This window comes from Rhincodon typus, chromosome 32, assembly GCF_021869965.1.
Source record: "Rhincodon typus isolate 14 chromosome 32, sRhiTyp1.1, whole genome shotgun sequence".
NCBI lineage: Eukaryota > Metazoa > Chordata > Chondrichthyes > Orectolobiformes > Rhincodontidae > Rhincodon > Rhincodon typus.
Genome location: NC_063363.1, coordinates 11,611,904 through 11,636,166, shown reverse-complemented (window position 1 = coordinate 11,636,166; position 24,263 = coordinate 11,611,904). Strand labels below are relative to the sequence as shown.

At 39.4% G+C, this 24,263-nt stretch overlaps 1 protein-coding gene across 2 annotated transcripts; it reads right to left on the bottom strand.

Moving 5' to 3' along the window:
- Positions 1–772: 772 nt before the first annotated feature.
- LOC109930970 (uncharacterized protein C11orf52 homolog) lies at positions 773–23,750 on the bottom strand. Of its 2 annotated transcripts, none has more exons than XM_020530342.2 (5): positions 23,560–23,750; positions 23,102–23,256; positions 7,800–7,840; positions 4,727–4,764; positions 773–2,465 (listed from the first exon to the last, which is right to left on the bottom strand). In XM_020530342.2, the coding sequence occupies exons 2-5, from the start codon at positions 23,131–23,133 to the stop codon at positions 2,223–2,225; spliced, it is 354 nt and encodes a 117-aa protein (XP_020385931.1). In that variant the 5' UTR covers positions 23,134–23,256; positions 23,560–23,750; the 3' UTR covers positions 773–2,222. The 2 variants fall into 2 exon arrangements, with proteins under 2 accessions (XP_020385931.1, XP_048471598.1); XM_048615641.1 differs by having other exon boundaries at positions 23,565–23,750.
- Between the last annotated feature and the right edge of the window lie 513 nt (positions 23,751–24,263).

The following is a 24,263-nucleotide window of genomic DNA, read 5'->3' as shown; positions in this document are numbered from 1 at the left end:
GTTGTATTTGGTTGGCTGTGAAGTCTTGAAGTGATATAAAAATCAAGACAAATTTAGATTTGTAAGTAATAAGGATCATTTCAGTCTTAAGCAAGGGGAGATTTGTCTGAAGGGTGATTGTATACGATTTTGTTTAAAAAATGCCTCATCATTCAAATATTTTTATCCTTATTGAACACAGACAGTTCTTATAGAATATCTACAATGATGCAATTGTGTGATCTTTGATCATTTTGGGGCGTTTGTTTTTGAACTGGATCATTCTACTTTAAAAGTTTTCCATTGTTGTACAAACTAAATAAAGAAAACATACATAATCCAATCAATCAGAACACCTCAAAATTGGCTTTACTATTGTCAACCTTTACAACCCAGGGACTGAAATTTCAGCACCTGGATGAATTCTGGACCCAACCCATATTTGTTACCACAACACTTTGTAAAAAATGTAAATGGCCAAACTGGCTAGGAGGCAAGTGCAGTGCCAAATCCAGCAGCACTCATGTTGGGTCCTGATACTGCTTTGGCAATTAGAGCAGGAGCTCCACAAAAGACCAGGAGATTGAAAATAAAACACAGACAACAAAATTTGGTGTAGTGCTTGGACCAAAGAAACAAGTACTTCAAAAATGCTAAGAATACAACTGTCCCACAGGCATTGGGCTCCTGAGATGACCTTCAGGACAAAGATGAGGACCCTCATGCAGGCCCCAACACCATCTGACCCTTTAACTATCCATCTCCAGACCATTTATAAAGCATACAATACTGGTGCTTTTAAAAAATTAATATATTTATAGTATCTGTACACACAATCAAGTGCTTTGAGCATACAGGTCATTACAAAATATTCAGGTAACTCATCATCAAATAAGGTTTAATCAAGTGCAAATTTATCCTCGTGTACATCACAGCATACCCACCCAGGACTTCATAGTAAGTGGGATATCATTTTTAAATATAGGATTCAATCCCATCTAACAAAGGACAGGAACATCAAGATGGTTGTACTGTACTAAAACACATTTTAGGAAAACTTCATATTTTTGTTTATTCTATCAGAACTTGTCCATTCTTACAGAACAATTGTTAATATATCCACAATATGATAAAAATACTCTACATTGCTAGTTACTATGTATGCAACTAGTAGTAGTGTAATAAGCTTATATTAATATCATTGGGCATTGCACATACTAAAAAGAGCAGGAAATCTTCAAGTTTTAACAGAACATTCCTTGTGTTATGATATCAACCCAGGCCAATGATCAACTAAGAGAGATTGTATATAATGTCAATGTCAGTTAAATGTGCGCTCTGGTGAAAGACACGGGATGGAAAATGGACATTGTCCTTCAGTTTTTGTACCTAGAGTCAGTGCTCATTTCATGTATAGAATAAGTTAGGTACAATGTAAAACTACCTTTCCTTTGTTCCAATAGTATTCTTTGAACCCAATGTCAGAAGTTACCAATACTATTTTATGCAAACCCTATATTAGCCACCATTTCACCCTGCCATAACCAAGTGCTAAAAATTGTGGAAAGTTACATGTAGTGAACAGGTTCAATAGGAAGTCACATTTAATTACCAAAAAATATCTAAATCTGTACCTTAGTGTTGTAAGAAACCAGAACCATTTTACAGTTCAAGGCTGATATGAATTAAGAGGCTAAAACTTTAGCACCTAGTCCTTTAACCTGCAATCTAACATTAAGGATACATATCAAATCTCTCCTGCAATGGTTCTGGAATCTAATAGTTAAATTATTGCTGTGAGGTAACCAGACAGCTGAATTACTTTATTAAATATAGACTTTTGGTCAATTGGGTAAAATGTCTCAAGAGGAATCATTTTAAAATTCACACTATCGTTTAGCAAGTATAAACAGTCCCAAAGGCAGACTTCATTTTCCTCTGAGCATGGTGCGTCATGTAAAAGACACATTATAATGAAAAGCATGTTTTTAAGAAATACATCTTTCAACGACTAGCCAAAAAGGTGTCATGAGAATATTGTAATGTCGGTATGGTAATACATTTGCAATTTTTGCTCATTTTAACCAAAATGAGCATCCATAAGATATATCTCCGATTATTGGCAAATTATTATTTTAGCAAGGTCACAACCAGGTTTGTATTTTGCAACTGCTAAATTAGTGTCCTTTTCAAATGACTACAGAAGATGCATTTGTTTTAAGCCATACAACATTTGTTTGGCTTTATACTAGAGTCCCATTTTTTCTGTCATATTTTACCACAGGAGTGAAGTTAATGGTCGCATACTCCGTTGCATTTTCTTTCTGTCTTGCCTTAACTTGCTTGAGAGTGCGTTGAGATCCCTGTTGAATCACATGAACTTCAGCATAGTGGATATCTTCTGGCCTCTTTTTATTAATTTGAGCATACAATGGTATGTCGGGAGCTACTTCATCGTAGGGATGAGAATCTTCATGTATCTTTGACTATAGAAATAAAGAAAAATGTGATTTGGAACTTGAAAGCCATACTTGTGCAAAAAAAAAAGAGAAAAGCATTTACTGTGTCATTGTGATATTTGCCATCGGTGAAAAGTCCGGAGCACAATTTTCTAATATAGTGCTTCTGGGGAGCAAGACTTTACCATAGAAAAAGTAAATGTGGAGAAGCATATTTGTCTGGAGCTCATGAAATGACAATGTAAGGAATAATAATCTAGCCTGATGCTTCAGAATGAAGGGACATCTTTGGATGGGCCTGTCCTTAGGTGAGACATCAAAACAACACATTACCCATTCTGGCAGTTCAGGTGAATATGACTGTGGTCTTTAAATCGGAACAGAGTTTTCAGTGTCCTGGCCAACATTCTGCTCTTCACCAAAACTACACAAATGCATTAAACTATTCATTGGACTGTATGCTGCGTGTGGAACTTTGCTGGTTCATCCAAACAACAGAAAGCAATAATCTATTTGAAGTGCTATAAAATGTCATACAAATACAGTAAATATAAACTATGAATATAATTTCTTCCATATTTTGACTCCTTTTTCCCACTTAATTCCTATGAACATTGTTTTCTCCTATTATGTTTAGGTACTGTCTTTAGCTGATTCAATCATTTCTCAAAATTATTTAGTAAGAAAGCAAGTGTCAGTGTTTTCTAAGTAACTTTTCTAAAGTATGCACTCACTAGTTTACAAATTTATTATTTTGAAAACAGTTGTCTGGAAATATTTTGACCACCCAAGCAACATTTTAATGCAGTACTTTGGGAGCAGAACTTGGAAGATACAGTATTTGAATAAGTGATTTTTAAAAGACTACTTCATAATATTGTACCACTTTTATGCTTCAGCTAATTTTTTTTATATATCAATAGTGTTTTCTGGTTCACAGACTTGCAGTTAAGCATTCTACCAAAGTGAGTTGGTCCCAAGCATTTTGGGCTAGACAAATCACAGTATATATTGAGATTACAAGTGCAAGATAAAAGTAAAACATGGTCTTATTTTGCCTTTTTTTTTTTAAAACTTAGCTTTGTTTTGCTTAGCTTGCTCTGTAACGAAACAATTTAAAAAACTCAACACTTTAAAACGTGTACCAATTAACTTGCATATTTTTAGTTTTTAAAATTTTCCTGCATAATATTTGTTATTTAAAATGATAAACCTTTGTCCTAAAATTTTAAAGACTAAATCACAAAGTCAGTATGCATGAACTGACAATTCATGCAATTATTAGGCAATGTTAATGAAACGTTGGTTTTTATTGCAAGGGAGAGGGAGTATAAAAGTGGGGAAGACCACTTCAGCTGTTCAGAGCATCAGACATTATACCAATAAAAGTATTTTATGCAGTTTGGTCACATTACTTAAGGAAAGGCACATTTACATTGGAATTGATACATAGAAGTTTCACTAGGTTGATTCCAGTAATCATGGTGTATTTACATGGGAAGGTTGAGCCTATATTAGTGTTTAAAAAAAATGAGAGGTGATCTTATTAAAACAAAGGAGATTCTGAAGGTCCTTGTCAGGGAATCCAGAACTAAATGGTGCAGTTCAAAAATAATGAGTCTCCCATTTAAAACAGAGATGAGAAGGAATTTAAACGGAAGTTGCTGGAGAAAGTCAACAGTTCTAGCAGCATCCGTGAAGAAAATAAAAATCAGAGTTAACGTTTCAGATCCAGTGACCCTTCCTCAGAACTTCACAGAAGCTGCCAGACCTGCTGAGCTTTTCCAGCAACTTCTGTTTTTGTTCCTGATTTACAGCATCTGCAGTTTTTGGTTTTTAGGAAATGGAATTTCTTTTCCAAGGGTCATGACGGTTTAGAATTTTTTTAAAATTGAGATGTATACATGGAGTAATTGAATATATTCAATTCGGTGTTAAGCAGATTATTGATTGATAAGGGAGTTGAGGTTTGTGAGGAGGAAAGGGGAGTCGAGGCCACTGTCCGATTGAATGGCAGAGTTAGAGGTTGAGGGATAAGATAGCCTTCTCCTGCTCCTATTTATGTTCTTACAAAAGGTGTGTAAGCCAATATCAACTAGATTGAAATATCTCGAACAGCAAAATACTTGAGTTTGTTTAAGGCTGTAACATTTATCAGTGTGCAGAGACATTGGAAGATTTCCATCAACTTTTAACACTTGCAAGCTGTCTCTGCCAAAAAAATGATAAAATGGTAAAGATATAATGTTAAACTGCTACCTTTAATCTACTTTGCACACTGCTGTTACCTGCATATATTTGTCATCTCTTGTCCTCCTCTCGGAAACTACAAAGAAGAATTCAACAACAAGTTGGTGTCATAGTCAAAAACATTTTAAAGAAACTTTGAAAGTTTGATTAACAGCTGAAACCTTCCCCACATTCTCAGGTGTCTGCACCATTTCCAGGTTCCCAACCCACTCGGGTCAGTGGTGCTCCTGCCTGCTGAAATCTACCTAACAGGGGAAGTGGGGAGCACAAATGCAGTCACTGTCCAGTTTGGAATGGCAGGTGGGTTTTAGAGAAACAAGGCCAGGACTGTGCAGTGCTAAATGTGACAGTAGTAATTACACTGGATGTCAGGTCTAAGCAGCAGTGTCAGAGAAACATTTGGAGCTGGCAACAGCTGAGCGGTTTAGACCTCTCAGTTTAGGATTCCAGAAATTCCACACACACGGCTTGGCTTTTGAGATGGGGAGGAAGCAGCGTTTCCTGCAGTGTCTTCACCTCCCACTACAGACAGATGGGTGGGTGGGCGGGCGAGCGAGAGCGAGACAGAGTGTAACTAGCACAGACGCTTGCTGATGGTTCAGTAAGGAAAATCAGACAAATGGCACAACACAGGACATCAGGAAAAACAATCCTGTACCATAAACTGGTCAGACTGGCCAAAACCTAGACTGTCCAGAACAAAACCAGGCATTTGACCTCCCTCATCAGAAGTTTTGGCTCCTCTATTCAATTGAGGCTAAAGACAGACTTTTGCCCAATTGTATGTGGAGTTCTTTCCAGTCTTAAAATGTGTCACCATGTATTGGCTGAGGTCAATGATCTGCCAATCAATTTTTTGTCCTGTCTCCCAACAAGGAAGGACATTGCTGAGGCTGTATATAATATCAGGGGCTCAAAGAACAAGGATAAGTCTAAACTCTTAACCACCTAGGGAGTGGTGCTGTATTTTCAAGCACAAATATGTAATGCCACACTTCATTTGAAATGAAAGTATCGAGAATATAAACAAATTAATTCACCATCTAAGAAAATGCTTCAGGTTTGACAAATGCTCACAAGATGTGTTTCCAATCAGGGTTCTCTTGAATGTAATTACTGTAGCGCTGACGCATGACCGTGGCAGGATATAGCTTCCTAACCTCTGGCATGAATAGAACACTCAATAAGACAGCTATTATTCATTCAGCAAGTACGTATTTTGTGAATGAATTTATTCATAGCACAAACAAAAACAAACTGCTGGAGACATTCGGCAGGTCTGGCAGCATCTGTGGAGATAAAACAGTGTTAACATTTCAGGTCCAGTGACCGTTCTGTTTTCCACAGTGGTTTGTTTTCTTTTAATTCTTACTGTACACTGGACGTGATGGGTTTTTTTTGCTGAATTCAGAAACCATTCACCTTCATTTCATTTTTGCACATTAGATAAAAGTAAAAAAAAAGCAAAGTCATCATAATCCTACCAAACCATAGAGCTACTCTGTCAGAGACAGACAACTGATTGTGGATTAACCAGAAGGTCACACCACCTCAGGCAAAGGGAAGCATTCTATCTGGATGCATCACGGCTTGGTACGGCAACTGCTTTACCTAGGACCATAAAAAAAACTACAGAGAGTTGTGAACACAGCCCAGTCCATTATGCAAGCCAACCTTCCATTCATTGACTCCATTTACATTTCTTGCTGGCTTGTAAAGGCAGCTGACATCAGTTGAGGAAGGGTAACTTGACCCAAAATATTAACTCCGATTTCCGTCCATAGATGCTGCCAGACCTGCTGAGCTTTTCCAGCACTTTGTTTTCATTTCAGAGACCCCTCCCACCCCAGTTATAATCTCTTCCACCAGGCAGAAGATACAAATGCTTAAACACATAACAGGTTCAAGAATAGCTTCTTCCCTGCTGTTAGTAGACTTCTGAATGGACTTCTCAAATTTGATCTTGTTTTTTGTGCAATTTCTTTGCAACCGTAACTTTGTATTCCATGCACTGTTCAATCACCCAATGATGTTTGCATGTTATGATCTGCCTGTATTGCAAGCAAAACAAAAACTTTTCAATATACGTAGGTACTATGACAATAATAAAGCAAACCAAATGTTGAGAACAGCTGTTCTTTGTGGTAACTTCAGCCAGTGCAGGAATTGAATCCACGCTACTGGTGTCACTCTGCATCACAAAATTGGCCGTCAAGCCAACGGAGTTAACTGAAATTTTGTTCTCCATTTCAAAATCTCCCCTTGTCACAGCACAGATAATTTTGACCTAAAGTTGGAATAGCTGTATCACTCAACCTCAGCCATCTGGTCGTGCTGTTGAGCAAGGCAAGAACATGCCAACTATCCTAATTGATGCAGTGACACCTAATGGCTAGATTAGGGATGACATGTTAGAAGAAAAATTTTCATTATGGCAGGTGAAAGATAACAGGTCTAAAACAGGAAGTCTCTTCCCTCCACAGAGCTGGTGACTACTTGTTTTAAGAAAAAAATGGTTTGAAAGTATTAAATGTTGACCAGCATACCAGGGAGCTTTCTTGTACAGCAAGTTTAAAATCACCATTAAGTCATGGCGCCATGGGTTGAGATGACGGGTGAAGGTGGTCTAATCCAAGGGTCATCATGTCTCAGGCAAGCAGGGCAGTTGAAGAGGCGTATCCTTTGTGGTAACTTCAGCAGGAAGTTGAACTCACGCTGTTGGCATCACTCTGCATCACAAACTGGCCATTCAGCCAACTGAGCCTAAGTACTGTACTAAGGGAAAGTGCTTTCCCTAGAATGAAGTGACAGATCATCCCAGCACATTCTCACTATCCTTAAAAGCATTGGAAACAGGTCCACAATCCTAGAAAAACAGTGGTGATAACATGAACAACTATCAGCAGTAAGAGGTGAAGATGAATGATAAAGAAATACATAAGTTGTAGAATCAATAATAGGCAACACAAAGTCATTAGCCTGAAATATCCTTATTTCTCTTCTTAGATGCTGCCACATCCGAGTGTTTCCAGAATTGTTTTTTTTTTTTTTTTTTTTTTTTAAATTTTTGTAACAGAACAAACCAGTTACTGTTTTTCCTAAAACACTCACCTGTACTGTTCTTTATTGATTTACTTTTTTTGGTACTTTTCCTGTTGGAGAAACACATTTAAAAGTTAGTTTGTCATTTGAATGTTCTTCGAAAAAGTTACATCAGTTTGGATGGAACCACAAGTTGTCCATTCAGACTCAAGCAGTTCCACCATTCAGTTAGAGTGTCAGAGTTATACAGCACGGAAACAGATCCTTCAGTCCACCTCAAATGCTAACCAGATATCCTAAAATGATCTAGTCCTATTTGCCAGCATTTGGCCCATATTCCTCTGAACCTCTCCCATTCATATACCTTTTAATTTTACCAGCCTCCACCTCCTCTGACAGCTCATTCGATACATGCATCACCCTCTGCATGAACCAACCTTGGGTCCCTTTTAAATCTTTCCCCTCTCACCTTAAACCTATGCTCTCTAATTGTGGACTCCCTATCCTTGGGGAAGGCACCTTGGCTATTCAACCTATCCATGCCCCTCAATTTTATAAACCTCTACATAAAGGTCACCCCTCAGTCTCTGATGCTCCGGGGAAAATAGCCCCAGCCTATTCAGCCTCTCCCTATAGCTCAAACCCTCCAATCCTGGCAACATCGTTCTAAATCCTTTCTGTAGCCTTCCAAATTTCACAGCATCTTTCCTAAAGCAGGGAGACCAGAATTGAACATCCTATTCCAAAAATGGCCTAACCAATGTCCTGTACAGCTGCAATGACCTTCCAACTCCTTTTCTCAATGCACTGATCAATAAAAGGTAAGCATACCAAATGCCTTCTTCACTACTTTGTCTACATTATGGCTGATCATCCTCTCAATGCAATTTCTTACACCATGCCCACACTCCTCTAATCAATTTCTGTCCTAGATGTACTCAGTGACAGAGCCTCTACAGGCAACTCTGGTACAGAAATCTGAAGATGCACTACACTCCAGAAATTCGTCCTCACCTCAATCTCAATCGGCTACCTCTTATTTAGAGACCGTGTCCTTTGGATCTAGGCCGGTGTCCAATTAGGGGAAATATCTTTCGGAGATCTACCCTCTATGATAGATCATACTGGTGGTAACTTTACTTGCATTTTTGTGGGTTGCAGTCAGTGGTAAATTTGCACGTTGACACTCTCTGGGCCCCAGGAAGATGTCAACACTTGGACCACAGTTCCAAGGATTGGAAAATCATTAGAGGAGGACTTTGTTTCCTTCTGGAGCCCACAGGAGCACTCCAGCTTATCACACAGGACTGTACAGGACATTCAGCACAAAAACAGGCCATTCAGTGTAACTAATCCATGCTGGCAATTATGCTCCATTCCAACCTCACCTTTTTAACATCCAAAATCAGTCTAAATAGATATTCCATCTTTGCTCAAATGCTCAACTTTCTCTTAAAAATTCACTTTATCCACTCCCTGCAAGTTTCATATTCTTATTACTCCTTGGATAAAGGAGTTGTTTCTTAATTCCCTATTAGATTGCTTGGTGACCATCTTAAGTTGATGTCTAGAACATTTAATCATGTTCCTCCACAAAAGAACAAACATTCTCTCTGTATTACCTTTCACAAACTTCCATAATTTTAAAAGCCCTCCATTAGATTACCACTCAGCCTTTCCATTTCAAAATAGATGACACCCATCCTCTCAAGCCTTTCTGGACATCTAAGTTGTAGGAGGCAAAAGTTTCTGAAAGGGTTAATGCTGAACATTGCAATAAGCTCCACCCATATGCTGTCATAAGGATGTAGGGTGGAAAAGCAGGACAGTTCTGCATCTCAAAGAAGATAAACCTATCATTTAGTCTCCCTTCGTCTCAGTAGCAATATCTATTACACTAACGTAATATGTAACAATGACACTATGTGATAACTACATCTTATTTAAGAGAAGACTCTTGTTAGACTACCTAGTGGTTTTCCTCTACTACATGAAAGGAAGCAGGCCTTGTAGAACCCAACCTTAAAAAAGAAAGGAAGATCGTGGCAGCAATCTGTCTTTGTGGTGACTAAGAGTCCAATGAGCTCATATAACTTGGTGCCAGGAGTCTTTATCAGAGGGTTTAGTTTAATCGCACCATTACTATCATGTATATCCACAAATTTCTAGCATAATTCTGGTAAATCTCTGCATTCTCTCACTATCCTTTTCATAACATATGGAGACCAGGACTCAAGTGTAGTCCAACCAAAGTTTGAGACATTTAGCATAACTTCCCTACATTTCAATTCTATCCCTTGAGAAATAAAGCCTAGGGCTTGGTTTGTTTTTTTTAAAAAAATGAAAAATGGCACAGCTTTTGGTGATTTACTTACTTGTACATGAAAAGATTCCTTTACATTATCTAGTCTTGCCCACAAGGAGATTTTTAACATTGAAAAAAAAACTTAGCTGGGCTACTCTGAACCAGCTTGCAGTAAAGTTGACGGACAGCTTCTCCATTCCAGCTTTCGGTTAATTATTTATTCTCCCATGGGATCTGGGCATCACTGGCAAAGCCAACATTTGCCCATCCCTAACTGCCTTTGAACGGAGTGGCTTGCATTGCCATTTCAGAGGGCAGTTAAAGAGTCAATCACATTGTTATGGGTCTGGAGTCATACATTGGCCAGACCGGGCAAGAATGGTGGATTTCTTTTCATATAAAGGCACAGAATTAATGAACCAGGTAAGATTTTGTAAAGAACAAAAAAAAAATACATCAACATTTACTTTCAATTCCAAATGCTATTAGTTTGAATTTAAAAATTCCACCTACTGTAGTGCAATATAAACACAGAGCACTAGCCTGAGCCTCTGGATTAGAAGTGACATTACCACTATGCTACCACCTCCCCTAATGTCTTGCCCAATACATAATTAGAGCCCAATCTGCATTTAAAAAGAAGGATTCTGCTCAGATCCTTCAGAGAGGTGTCCTTGCTATCTACAATCCAAAAGTGTTAAAAAGTTAAAGTTAAAGAAGAAACAGATAGGCAGCCCAAAAGTTCTGGTAGATTATCAAATGGAAATCTTAACACTGTTTCTCTCCACAACTGATGCCATGTTTGCTGAGTATTTTCAGAACTTTTTCCTGTAGTTATGGTAACTTTTGCTGCATTTTCTCAATGTTATAACAGTGCCAACACTTCTCAAAATACCCAAGCAACATTCTGGGAGGTCTTGCAAACATGAAAAACGGTAAAAGCAGGTTCACTTTTTTTACTTTCGCAAACATCAAGTAGTTTTAAGCAGCTGTGACATCAGCCTTGACGAGACAGCGCGACAGCCTTGTTTTTAAACTGTAGCTGATGTCCAGCAATTTACTAGGATAAATTTAAACTTGCTGCAAATTCATCAATTGAGATTAAATCTTGCAGTTCCTCTAGACACTGCAATAATGCCAAATTGGTTGTCTAAATGCATTAAAGGTTGAGGGGGATAGTGGAGAAGGCAGCCAAGAGCTGACAAGCTTAAAGCAAAAGCCAAGAACATATTTTTGTTGGAGTAAATATTATATTACAAAATGAGATGTTGTTATTCAAATAACAGTAAGTATGTATTTAGGAATAAATTGAGCATTCGATTAAGGGAACAAGAATTTGAGCACATTACACAGCCTCAGGACATCTCAGTTACTTTATGGCCAGTGAAGTACTTTTAAAATATACTGCTGTGATGTGTGAAACACAGCTGCCAATTTAAACACAGGCAGCTCCCAGAGTAATGATAATGACCAGATATTCTGATTCTAATGATATTGGATAAGAGATAAATATTGGCCAGGACAAAGATAATACCCCTGTTCTTCCATAAAAAGTGTAATGGAAACTTCATGTCCGCCTACAACGGTGGACTTTAGACAGGACCTTTGTAACTTCACAGCACCACAATTGGAAAAATATTTCTAGTCGATAGGATTAGATACTGAACTTTGGTCACATGTCCTAAACTTGGCAGTTTTAAGAGATGGGAGGCGAGAATATATTTAAAAAGTGTAAGAAAGAGAAGTCGTCCAGAAAGGATATTCCGGGGGAGGGGCGGGAGGGAAAGCAGGGAGTTCAAAGTGACTGTCCCTGACATCAAATCAGCATCTGACCAAGTGTGGTATCAAACAGTACAAGCAAAACTGGAGTGATTGGAAATGGGATTGGGTGACAGGGGGATGCTCCCCGTTGTCTGGTGTCATATCTACCACAAAAAAGTAATATAGTTGTGGTTTTTGAAAGCTAATCATCTCAATCAAAAGGACACCTGTGCAGGAGTTCCTCGCAGTAGTGTCCTAAGCTCAAACAGCTTCAATGACCTACCTTCCCTCAATCGTGAGGTCAGAAGAAGTGGAGATGTTGATGTTGCACAATGTTCAGTGCCATTCACGATTCCTCAGATAATGAAGTATTCAGTGTCCAAATGCAGCAAGACCTGGACAACATCCAGGCTTCAGCTGCTGAGTGGCAAACACATTCGTATCACAGGAACATCACCAATAAAAAGTCTAACCATTGACCCTTCATGCTCAAAGGCATTAGCATTGCTGAATTCCCCACAATCAGCATCCTCAGAATGACATTGACCAGAATTGAACTGGACCAGCCCCACACAAAGTCATGTTGCTAAGAAGAGGTCAAAGGCTAGGAATTTACTCACCACCTGTCTCCCCAAAGCTTGTCCACAATCAACAAGGCACTAGTCATTTTCCCACTGCCTGGAGGGTGCAACACCAACACCACAAGAAGCTTGACACTATCCAGGACAAAGGTTACCCACTTGGTTGGCATCCATTGACCATCAGCATTCACTTCCTTCAATGTACAGTAGCAGCAATGTGTACCATCTACAAGATACACTACAGTAACTCACTAAGATTCCTTCAACAGAATCTTCCAGTCCTGCAACCTGTACCACCTAGCAGGATTAGGATTCATGGGAATAGCATCACCTGCAAGTTCCCCTTCATTACCGCAATGTGGGTACCACAACACCCCAAGGATTGCACTGGTTCAAGAAGGCAGCTGACCACCACTTTCTCCAGAGCAACTAGGGATAGACAATAAATGCTTGCAGAGACAAGGTCCATATCTGGTGAATGAATACAAAAGAAAAAAAAATTCAAATTGGTGGTGACATCCAGCGATATGGCAAAGTAACATTATGTAGATAAGATTGGCAGCATTAAGTAAAACCTGGACAAATTAAGTGGATGAGATGACAAATGGCATTAGGATAACGTGAATGAATATGATCAGGCACACTGGCACAGAAATCAAGGAACTCAATTAGATATTGACTGTTGGCAAAGGTAAAAAGTAAATATTGACTTACAAGTGGTCCATCCAGGACCTTTCATTATGTATTAAAACTGATCTCACTTGTTACGTGCATATATGTGTACATATAAAATAATTTGAATATTCCATGAATTTGAGACAATGCTTTGAAAATAAACAGTGCGTCAATGAGGAAATCAAAAATGAATCTCAGGGACTCTACATGGGATTATAGGAGTTATCATTCAGCTTACATTTGGTATAAACAAAGAATTGAGACTTTAAACTGTTAAATGCTAGAGTCATTAGAGTGCTACAGCATGGAAAGAGGCCCTTCAGCCCTTTGTTTCCATACTTGTCATCAAGCACTTATCTATTCTAACCCCCATTTCCAAACACTTCATCCACATCCTTGTATTCTATGATGCTTGAAGCGATCATCTAAATAGTTCTAAAATGATACAGAAAGTGTTGGTCAAGTTTTGATCTGAATTCACAGAACTTTGCAGAAAACTAGTATCCAAGAATTCCCACATACTGCACCTGTGACAACACTAAATTAAGTTTCAAGTTGAATGCAATAATTAATGTTTAGGTTGGAGATCAAGGATATCTTTACCAAAGGCTTTTTGAAAATGTGAAGTAAAGTGCCATTCACATTTGGATAATGACAAAGGTTAGGTCACATAGGGTCAGATGATAAATAAGTGTTTTTTTTTTTTTTATAAATTCTTTCATGGGTTTTTGGGCATCACTGGCAAGGCCAGCCTTTGTTGTCCATCCCTGACAGCCCTTGGGAAAGTGGTGGCAAGCTGCTTCTTGAACCACTGCAGTCCATCTGCTATCAGGATGGTGCATGACTTTGGGTAAGAGGAAAGACGTTTGGAAAGTCAAGTCTTTATTTCAAAGGGAATGCAGTATAAAGATAGGTCTTGTGACCACAATACAACTATACAGTTCGCAGTATTGCAGCTGTAACCCTTACTGAAGGAAAAAGGCACACACGAGCACTGGAGGCAGTCCAAGGAAGGTTGATGAAGCTGGAGGGAGGAGGAATTACTTATGAGAAGACACTGCCTAGGTCAGGCCTGCACTCAGTTTACGAGAATGAGAGGTGACCTTATTGAGACATACAAGATTCTTAGGGAATCTTGACAAGAGTAGATGCAATGAAGTTGTTTCCTCTCACAGACGAATACAGGACCAGATGGCATAATTTCTGAATAACAGAATGCAAATTTAAGCCAGAGATGAGAAGAAACCTCCTCTTTAAAGTGGTGAATCTGTGAAATTCTTCATCGGAAAAGGCTGTCGAGGCTGGTCATCAAGTACACTCAAGGCTGAGATACACTGATTTTAACTCAGTAAAGGGAATCAAGGGTTGCTGGGGAAAATGGTAAAAAGTAGAGTTGAGGATTATCAGGTCATCCATGATCTCAAAATAGCAGAGCAGACTTGATGGGCCAAATGGGCAAATTCTTCTCCTCTCCTATCGTCTTGTGGTTATAATGGAGGGAAACTTGCAATTGGTGATGATCCCTGTACCTGTTGCCCTTGTGACTACGTGGCAGAGGTCATGAATTTGGACGGTACTGTCAAAGGATGTTTATGGAGTTGCTGCATTGCATCTTGAACAGAACATTGTCAGTGTGTGCTAGCAGAGGTGATAAATGTTTAGGGTGATGCATGGAAAGCCAATTAAGTGTGTTCTTTGACCTGGATAGTATCATCATGAGTATTGTTGGAGCTACACTCATCTAGGGAAGTGTACTTCACATTACACTCCTGGTTGTGCCTTATAAATGATAGGAGGGCTTTATGGAGTCAAGGTGAGTCACCTACCACAGAATTCCCAGTATCTGACCTGCTTCTGTCACTGAACCAGTTATTGAATACTGCATCTGGTCAATGTTACCCCCTATAAAGTGCTGATAGTGGAGGATTCAACAACAGGAATCCTGTTGAATGTTATGGAGAGATAGTTAGATTTCTACTTGTTGGAGATAGTCATTGTCTGTCATTTGTACAGACTGAATGATACTTGACACGTGTCAGCAAAATGACAAAAAGATGCAGTGAACACAGTAAGGGGATAGTTATTCAAAGGTAGAAAGCAATTTTCCATAAGGTTAGTGCTGAGAACACAATTATTCAGAATTTACATTATGATCTGGACTTGGGGATATGTAATTCAATATACAGTTTGCAGGTGATCGTGAACCATGTGGGTAGAACTAATATGAAGTCAAATATTGGAAAACATAATGCAGTAAGTTATTAGAAGAGTTGCAGATGGGACGTTAGAGTAAATATAAGCTTCACTTTGATGAACAGAGTTAACAATAAGTCCAGTGAAGTCACTGAATTTGAAACATTAACTTTGTTTTCTTTCCACAGATGCTGCCAGACCTGCAGAGTTTCTCCAGCAATTTTTTTTTGTTTCAGATCTCCAGCATCTGCAGTTCTTTGCTTTATTTTGCTTGGATAAATGTGGTGACACATCTTGTAGGTAAAATAGAATCACTTTGACCTTAGAAAATTAGTACCAAAAAAAAAGTCAGGTAGTAAAGCAAAAGGGACCTAGTGAAACAGGAGAATAAATCACCAAGAGCTACAACAAAAGGCCAACAAAATGCATAATAATACTACAGAGTACTTGGATTTATTTCTAGGAGTACAGAATTTATGTTAACTTGTGTTAAATTTATATAGGACCCTGGTAGGGTCTCACAGAGTAGCATAATTTTGAAAGGTGACTAGTAAGCAAATAAAGTAATACAGCACTGCACAACATTTTTACCAACACGTATTATCTGGAAATCTCTGCTGAGAAGTTGGGCTTTATCTTTTACCCAAAAACAGCAAAAGAAAAATACCAAAAGAGCAACATGAATATCAGATCTGATAACATTGTGGCTATGATACTAGACAAGGGGTGCAAACTAATTGAGTGACAAATTGATCCCTCCAGAGCAGACACAGAATTTAAATTAGATTAATTAAATTACTTGCAATTAAAAGCCAGCATCAGTAGTGATGACAGAGGAACTACCACGTTGTTGTTTAAAAGAATGCATCTGACTCATTAATATCCTTCAGGAATCTGCAATCCTTATCTTGTCTGACCGATGTGACTGCATATTCTGATTGACCAATTAAATGGCACAGCAATCTCCGTAGTTGCATTTAAGAAGTTGGCTCACCATTACCCTTAAAGGAAATTAGGGATGGGCAATAAATGCTCTCTTTGCCAGTGACAGCCAAATCATATGAATATTAAAAAATGTTTTTTTTACATTCCATAATGTTGGCATCATTCTTTAGCTCATGGAACTATTTTTCCCCCTCTTGTGGACAGAACATTAATATTCCAAACTCACTCCACAGGAAGCTAATTAGCAAATGCATTGTCTCCAGCTTCACAAGATTAAATCACAAAGGAATATGCTGCACAATTAAGCCCATATTTTGTATTTCTTTTTGCTTAATTGACTTTAACCAATTAATTTTAACATATGGTATAATCAGGATACACTGCAAAGACCCATGGGATATGACTTGTATCCCATTTCTTGAAGTAACCATTAGTCAGGACCTGCAATTTGTGAAGTGAGCCAGATTGTGGATTACAAATCACAAAGAATACATTTATTTAGTCCTATGGTTAAATGATGAAGAATCAAGCCTAAAAAAATTGAAGTTTCACTGTTTCTATGGGAAAAAATGGAAGGGAAAACAGCCAACATATTCCAGTTGAATTCCAGTGGGGAAATACCTTTCAAAATGCTTTGCAACATTGCTGTCCACCCTCAAGCCTTCCAAATACCTGCCTTCTCAGTCATGCCTTTGATTTTCTTTCTTGTGACCCTGTATTCCTACTTTTGTTTATCCTTCTTTAGCGTTCACCTTTCCCTTATCCAAAGCTTTGAAAGATGTTCTTTTAAGTACAGAATGTCCAAATGCAAATGGTTGTTGTTTAACAAGATGGGATATTTAGAGCAATGGCATGGAGATTTTTGCATTCGATATGGCTGGACATTTCCTTAACCCAGTTGCACTATCAAAGGGCGAATGGTCATTGCTTGATGGCACTCAAGCAAAGAATTAACAGCTGAAAGCTACTTAGTGACACTAAGACAACAGTGCCTTTTCTGTTTATTTTTAGGTGCAATTAGCTCAAATTTCAGATATAGCCTATAAGCAACACTCTGCATTTATATAGCACCTTGAACATACTGGAATGTTCCAAGGCACTTCACTGTAATCTATTAGAAGACAACAAATACGCAGATATTAGGACAGATGACAAAAACTTTGGTTTAAGTAGTGAGTATTAAGAGGTGGTAGGGCACGGTAGCTCAGTAGTTAGCACTGCTGCCTCTCAGTGCCAGGAACCTAGGTTCGATTCCACTCTCAGGTGGCTGTCTACATGGAGTTTGCACATGTGTCTATGGGCATTTCCTCCAGGTGCTCCACTTTCCATCCATAGTCCAAAGATGTGCAGGTTAGGTGGATTGGCTGTGCTAAATTGCCAGTAGTGTCCAGAGATGTGCAGGCTAGGTGGGTTAGCCATGGGAAATGCAGGGTTACAGGGGTTTTGGGGGGAGGGGGGGGTGCTCTTCAGAGAGTCTCGATGGGCTGAATGGCCTGTTTTCATACTGTAGGGATTCTATGAATATTTTAAAAAGGAGGAAGGTGAGAGGAGATTGAGAGAAAATGTTAGACCTCTGGCATTCAGCAACTGAAAACAAGGCCAAAAAGACACCATGAACCTTGAACTTAACAGATGTTGTCATACCAGTCAGGGCAGTTTCCACAATAAGTAGATGAATTATTGTTAAACTTTTCAGAAGCTATTTTGGGAATATAGTTAGCTTCAGTAACAGTGACCATAACAACCATCATACAAATATACAAAATAGAAACAGAAGCAGACCAGTCTGCCTCATCATTCAATACAATCATGGCTAATTGATTTCTGCTTTGAATTTCTCATTACCATCCACCCCGATTACCCTGCCCAACATGAATTTACTTTGGCCTTAAAACCATTGAATGACCTTGCTTCCTCTGCCTCAGGCAGAGTTCCAAAGTCACAACTCAAAGAAAGTTTCCTCATCTGTCCCAAAAGGGCAAGCTCTCATTATTAAATAGATTCTTCCTAGTTTTGGAACTGACTCAAGAGGAAACATCTTCTCCACATCCACCAGGATCTTATACACTCTAATGAAGTCACCCCCTCATTCTTCTAAACTCCAGAAGTAAGTATAGCCTGTCTAACTTTCCCTCAAGGCAACTCACTCATTTTAGATAATCCATCTAGTCAACCTCTTCTGAATCATCTCCGATGTTTTTACATTCTTCCCTAAATAAAGATGCCAAAATAGCATATATTTCTGAAGAAGGGTCCAGACCCAAAACATCAGCTTTCCTGCTCCTCTGTTGCTGCCTGGCCTGTGTTCATCCAGCTCTACACCTTGTTATCTCTGACTCCAGCATCGGCAGTTCCTACTATCTATTTTATAGAGTGAGGGGGGTTTGGTCTCACCAACGCCTCACTGAAACAGCATCCTTACTTTTATGTTAAATTCCTCTTGTAATGAAACAATAGCGTTCATTTGCCTTCTTGATTATTGATTGTCATGATAATCCATTCTGTTCACTAATGTCCTTTAGGGAGGGTAACCTACCATCCTTAGACTACAGACCCACAGGAACAATTTCATTTTTAACTGCTGCCTGAAATAGTCCAGTAAGCCAACTACTTCAAAGGCAATTAGGGATTGGCAAATGACCTTCCCAGCGATGCCCACATCCCAAGGATGAACAAAAGGAAAAGTTTACTTTGGACAGTTACATGGCATAACAACTTACAACCAGAGACAGATTCCCAAATTTGGCCCGAGCTATTGCTAATAGCACAGAAAGATGGATAATTGGACCAGCTCACATCCAGGGGGTGAAGTGTAATATCTCAGAAAAGTTGTTATTAAAATGATAAGTGATGTAACTGCACACTTGTACTTCCTTCTAAATGAAGGATCAACCACCAGATGCTAAAAGTTATTTGAAAGCAAATAGTCAGATGTACAGCATAGACCATTTGGTCCAACTTGTCCATATTAACCAGATATTCTAAATCAGTCTTGTCTAATTTGCAAGCATTAGGCCCATATCCCTCTAAACCCATCCTATTCATATACCCATCCACATGCCTTTTAAAGTTGGTAATTGTACCAGCCTCCACCACTTCCTCTGGCAGCTCATTTCATACATGCACCTCCCTCGGTGTGAAAATGTTACCCCTTTGGTCCTGTTTAAGCCTTTCCCCTCTCACCTTAAACCTATGCCCTCTATTTTTAGATTCACTTACCCTGGAAGAAAGACCTCAACTATTCACCCTATCCATGCCAGTCATGATTTTAGAAACTTCTATAAGGTCACTCCTCAGCCTCTGAAGCTCCAGGGAAAATACCATTCTTGGGTTTGTTTGTAAAATTCACTAAATGTACATTGATGGTGCTGCAAGTGTCTTTGGAAATGGCATGGAAGCATTTTATTTCCCTCTTTTCCACATTACGGTGTTTTCTCCAAAAGTGGCAGTTGGGAGTTGACATATTGTCAGGCAGGGCAGTTTTCTACTGACTAAGTCCTCATCTCTTATTTACTGCTTCCCCCCCCGCCAAACAGAATCTCACATTTTGGAACCATGAGAGCAAATATCTGTTTTACCACCTTGGGAAATTCACTGATTCAATGAGTTGTTAAAAGGAGCTGTGTAATCATTAAATGCATTAACAGCCAGAAACTCCTAGTTGTAAATATGGGAATGATATAGGATATAATCCATCATTGCAGTCTAACACTCACTCACTCAAGGCAGCTGCAGTTGCAGATCTAGGCACTTCAATAACAGCTGTTCTGTTCATGCACAAGTTGTATTATGCAGACCATTGTTCATTCAGATATCACAAATGATGGTCTGGTGGAATTCAATTTACAAATGATCAGAGAAGTAAGGTCTAAACTAACTCCATCAATTGAGCTATTAACATGCAATAACAGGATCAATGGTACACACTTATTATGTGAAGCTGAAGAATGCAAGTTCTGGACGAATTTAAGTTACCACAGTGACAAGCTGATACATGCAAATATTTTGTGCAAAGAAGGATATTATTCAAGATAAGCCTAGTTTTAATATCATGAATTATAATGACATTAAATAAGGTCACTATTTTCACGTGCTGGCAGACATTGTTATTTATACAAATGTGTATGTGTATTCAAATCATGTACATGAGAAAGCGGCTTTAAAACTGCGAACATGAATGGATTCTGTGTTTAGTTTATCTTTTTCTTGATAATACAAGAAACATATTCAAGGTCAGTATTTACAGTATTTTCCAGTAAGGATTAAGATTTTGTTGGACAGTTTGTTCTAAGTTATTCAAAGAACTGCACAGGACCTGGAAACTCCCAAATGTGAACTCTACATTGAAGATGCAGTTTCTTAATAAAGAAAGATATTTTATAACCACTCCGTGATGACGACTTAAAAATCACAATACACCACTGCCTCACTTGCATGCTTCCTTTCAAAATTGGGAGCAGGGGAACAAAAGGAGGAATGGACTAAAGAAGCTTTGTAGAATAATTAAACATAATGGGGAACTTTTAAAAACCAAATGGTTAGGATTTGGAAAGCACTTCTTTAAAGGGTGGGGATACAGTTGCTTAGGAAATAGTACACAGGAGCAAGATTCTGGCTCTCAAACATGCTCTGCTATTTGAGTCAATCTTGCCTGATCTATAACATCAATGTCATTTTCCTGCATTGAGACCATAAGGTGTAGGAGCAGAAGTAGGACACTTACCCCACTGCATCTGCTTCACCATTCTGAGATCATGTCTGATCTGATAATCCTCAACGCCACTTTCCTGCCTTCTCCCCATAACCCTAGATTCCCTTTAAAGGAATCTCTCTCAGCCTTGAATTTACTTAACAACCCAGCCTTGACAGCAGTCTACAGAAAAGAATTCCACTGATTCATGACCATGAAAAGAAACTCCTCCTCATCTGTCTTAAGTGGTTAAACCCTTCCTCTGATATTATGCCCTATGGTTCTAAACTGTCCCACAACCGGAAATCAATATTTGCAGGAACACTTCCCCCACACACACCACCCCCCCCCAACTGAGGGTCAAGATTTTTTTTGGACAGCTTGTTCTAAGCTATTCAAGGAACTGCGTAGGACCTGGAAACTCCCACATGTGAAACCTGTACTGAAGACGCAGTTTCTTGATAAAGAAATATCTTTTGTGTTTGCCTCAAAGTGTCCTTAAGAGCCTTGCATTCTTCTAAACTCCAATGTGTACAGGCTCCAAACTACCTAGTTCTGAAGGTGGTCACTGGACTTGAAATGCTAACTCTGCTTTCTCTCCACTGCTGCCACCAGACCAGTTGAGTTTCTCCAGCAATTTCTGCTTTTAGTTATGCAACCTCTCCTCAAAGAAATCCCTTCATACTCAGGAACAACCTGGTGAAGCTTCTCTGGACTGCCTCTAATGCCTGTGTATCTTTCCTTAGATAAAAAGGACCCAAAACCGTTCAGTGTTCCAGCTGTGGTCTGACTAGTGCCTCGTCTAGTTTAAGACAAACCTCTCTACTTTTATACTTCATTCTCTTTGAATAAAAGAAGAAAATTCCATTTGCTTTCCCTAGTACCTATTGATCTGTATGCTATATACTAGCTTTGAGATTCATGCAGGAGAACTCCCACAGTTTTTTTACAGTCTTCCTGCGAAAGTTCATAACATCACATTTTCCCCACATTATATTCCATCTGCCCATTTAAAAATCTATCCATCTGACTTGAAATTACTCAATGACTGAGCTTGCATGGTTCTCTGGGGTACAGAATTCCAAATGTTCACCACCCTCTGAAGGGATTCCTCCTTGTCTGTGCCGAATGGCCCACCCTTTACTTAGAAAGTTTGTCCCCTGTTCAGGCATCCCAACCAGGAGAAATATTCTTAGTGCACCTAGAAACGTGAGTAAATTTTGTAAGTTTCAATAACAGCCTTCAAAAAGGGAAGAAGAAAAAAAAAAGGGAAAAGAGACAGGTTAAGGAGCTCTTTGAGAGAGTGCCAGAAATCCCCAGTTAGCTCAGCAGGCTGGAATGCTGATTAGTAATGCCAACTGTGTGGGTTCAATTCCTACAACAGCTGAGGTTACTATGAAGTCCCACCTTCTCAACCTCTCCCCTCCCCTAAAGTGTGGTGCCCCTCAGATTAAACCAGTCCACGCTCTCTAAATGAAAGTCCCAGAGTACCACACGGTTGCTATAGCAACTTTATCTCCACCAACCAGTGAGAAAGTTTGTCCAACATTTCAAAAACATATGAAGATCGCGTTTCGTTTGGAAGAGAAGGAATCCAGTGTCTCTCTCTCTCTATTGGAGATGCTCCCTCCCTCATTCTCCCATGTCGATCCCAAATTCCTTACATTGTTGTCATCCTGACAAGCCAGAAGCAGTAACCAGGCAGGGTGGCATTCATTGCCACGAATAAGCTAGTTAACTACAGCTTCACTCCTCCCAAAAACCTCTGTTTTAACACTAGCTCTAAACAACAGCTGAGTGTGTAAAACTACAGACGAATTCACTTTCCCCTCAAGTTGGCAGAGATATATTGTCCCAGATCACGGATACTTTCCAATGGGAAAAATATCCCATCGCTCTAAACAAAGTTATACCTTACTCCCCCACCCGCCCAAAATTCTCTCTGACTAGTGAGAGACAGCTTAGATATTCTTAAAAGGGCGAGTCAGGGCGGATCAGTGAATCGAGTCCAAAAAGGCTTTAAAATAAAAACGCAACAAGTTCGAGCGGAGGCAGAGGTAGATCGAAACTCCCAACACAGGCGCAAGATCCACCAGGAAATACAAAGAAAGTAGACAGGCAGGTTAGCTTTCACAGGACAGTCAGCCGGTGGCTGGAGCGTCCAGTCCAAGATATGGCTTCGAGAATTGTAGAAGTACGTTTGTGAAAGAGTGAGCTTTACCTGGTTGCGCAGAGCCGGAGGACGTTCCCCATTGCAGCCTCCGCGCTGCGCCATGAACTCTCCCCCCTCTGCGATTGCAGTTACGCGTCAATTGCACGGACTAAAAGTTTGCGACTTTCCGCATTTCCTTGTTTACTCTCGATCAGGTCCTGGCACTGGGACAGGTGAAAGCAAGACGGATGGTGAATTTAGCACCTACAAGAGGTGCAAAGTAAGCCAGAAAGTAGTGAAGATACTACCATATATTTACAACACACACACACAAAAAAATTAAACTTTCAGGTGTTTGACGTTTCCACCCTGGATTTTCGTGATTGATATTTAGTTCTTTTAGCTGACGGACACCGTGAGGCGGGTTTTTATTTTGCCTACACCCTTTCAGTTTCTCAGCTTAATGTACAAGTAGGGTAGAGTAGAATGAACCTATAAAAGCAGAGTATTTGGGTTGTGAACTTTACCTAACCTTCGCTTTCTTTCAGGTTTATTAATCGCTTCTTTTCAGCAGAGGGCGTGGTCTCCTCCCGAGTCGATTGGGAGAAAATCGAAGAATAGAAATTCCTCTCGGGCGTGAAGCTAAGTTGTATCTAATTGGCCTTCTAGCTGAGGTCAGCGCCTGATCTTCAGTTTCATCGTGATGCCTGGAGCTCACTCTTTAACAACACTGTGAGTGTAGCTATACCAAATAGACTGCTTCAGTGGTTCAAAAAGATGCCTCACCACCAACCATCACAAGGGCAATAAATGCCCAGCCAATGACACTGACCTATATTAGCAGCTGTACCCAATTCTCGAATTTATATGTAAGCCATCTAATCATGGCCAAATCTTTTCTATTATCGTCCCTCAGGATTCTGTGCTCTCCTAACTGGGACCTGATTTGCAGTTCCACTAACTCTTTCTCTCTTTGCCTCACCTTTGGCCTGTTCCTCCTAACTCTCTGGAATTCTTGCTTATAAATATCTTCCTCTCCTTTAATATCCTCCTCAAAACTTAGGCTTCAGGTGTCATTTTCTTTAGCTTGTCAGTTTAGTGTCTCTGAATGCTTTTCTGCACTGTAGGTGCCATATAAATGCAAACATGATTCAGCTGGTTCCATGCAGAGACGTGAGCACAAAAATCCACCACAGTACTAAGGGAGTACTACACTGTCTGAAGTGTTGTC

Bases quoted from the DNA above. Each gene is read 5' to 3' on its own strand.
- LOC109930970 (XM_020530342.2), bottom strand. From the start codon at position 23,133: ATGGGGAACGTCCTCCGGCTCTGCGCAACCAG. The intron at 7,841-23,101 runs GTAAAGCTCACT...TTTCTCCAACAG, and splicing joins CTCCGGCTCTGCGCAACCAG to GAAAAGTACCAAAAAAAGTA. The intron at 4,765-7,799 runs GTGAGTGTTTTA...TCTTCTTTGTAG, and splicing joins ATCAATAAAGAACAGTACAG to TTTCCGAGAGGAGGACAAGA.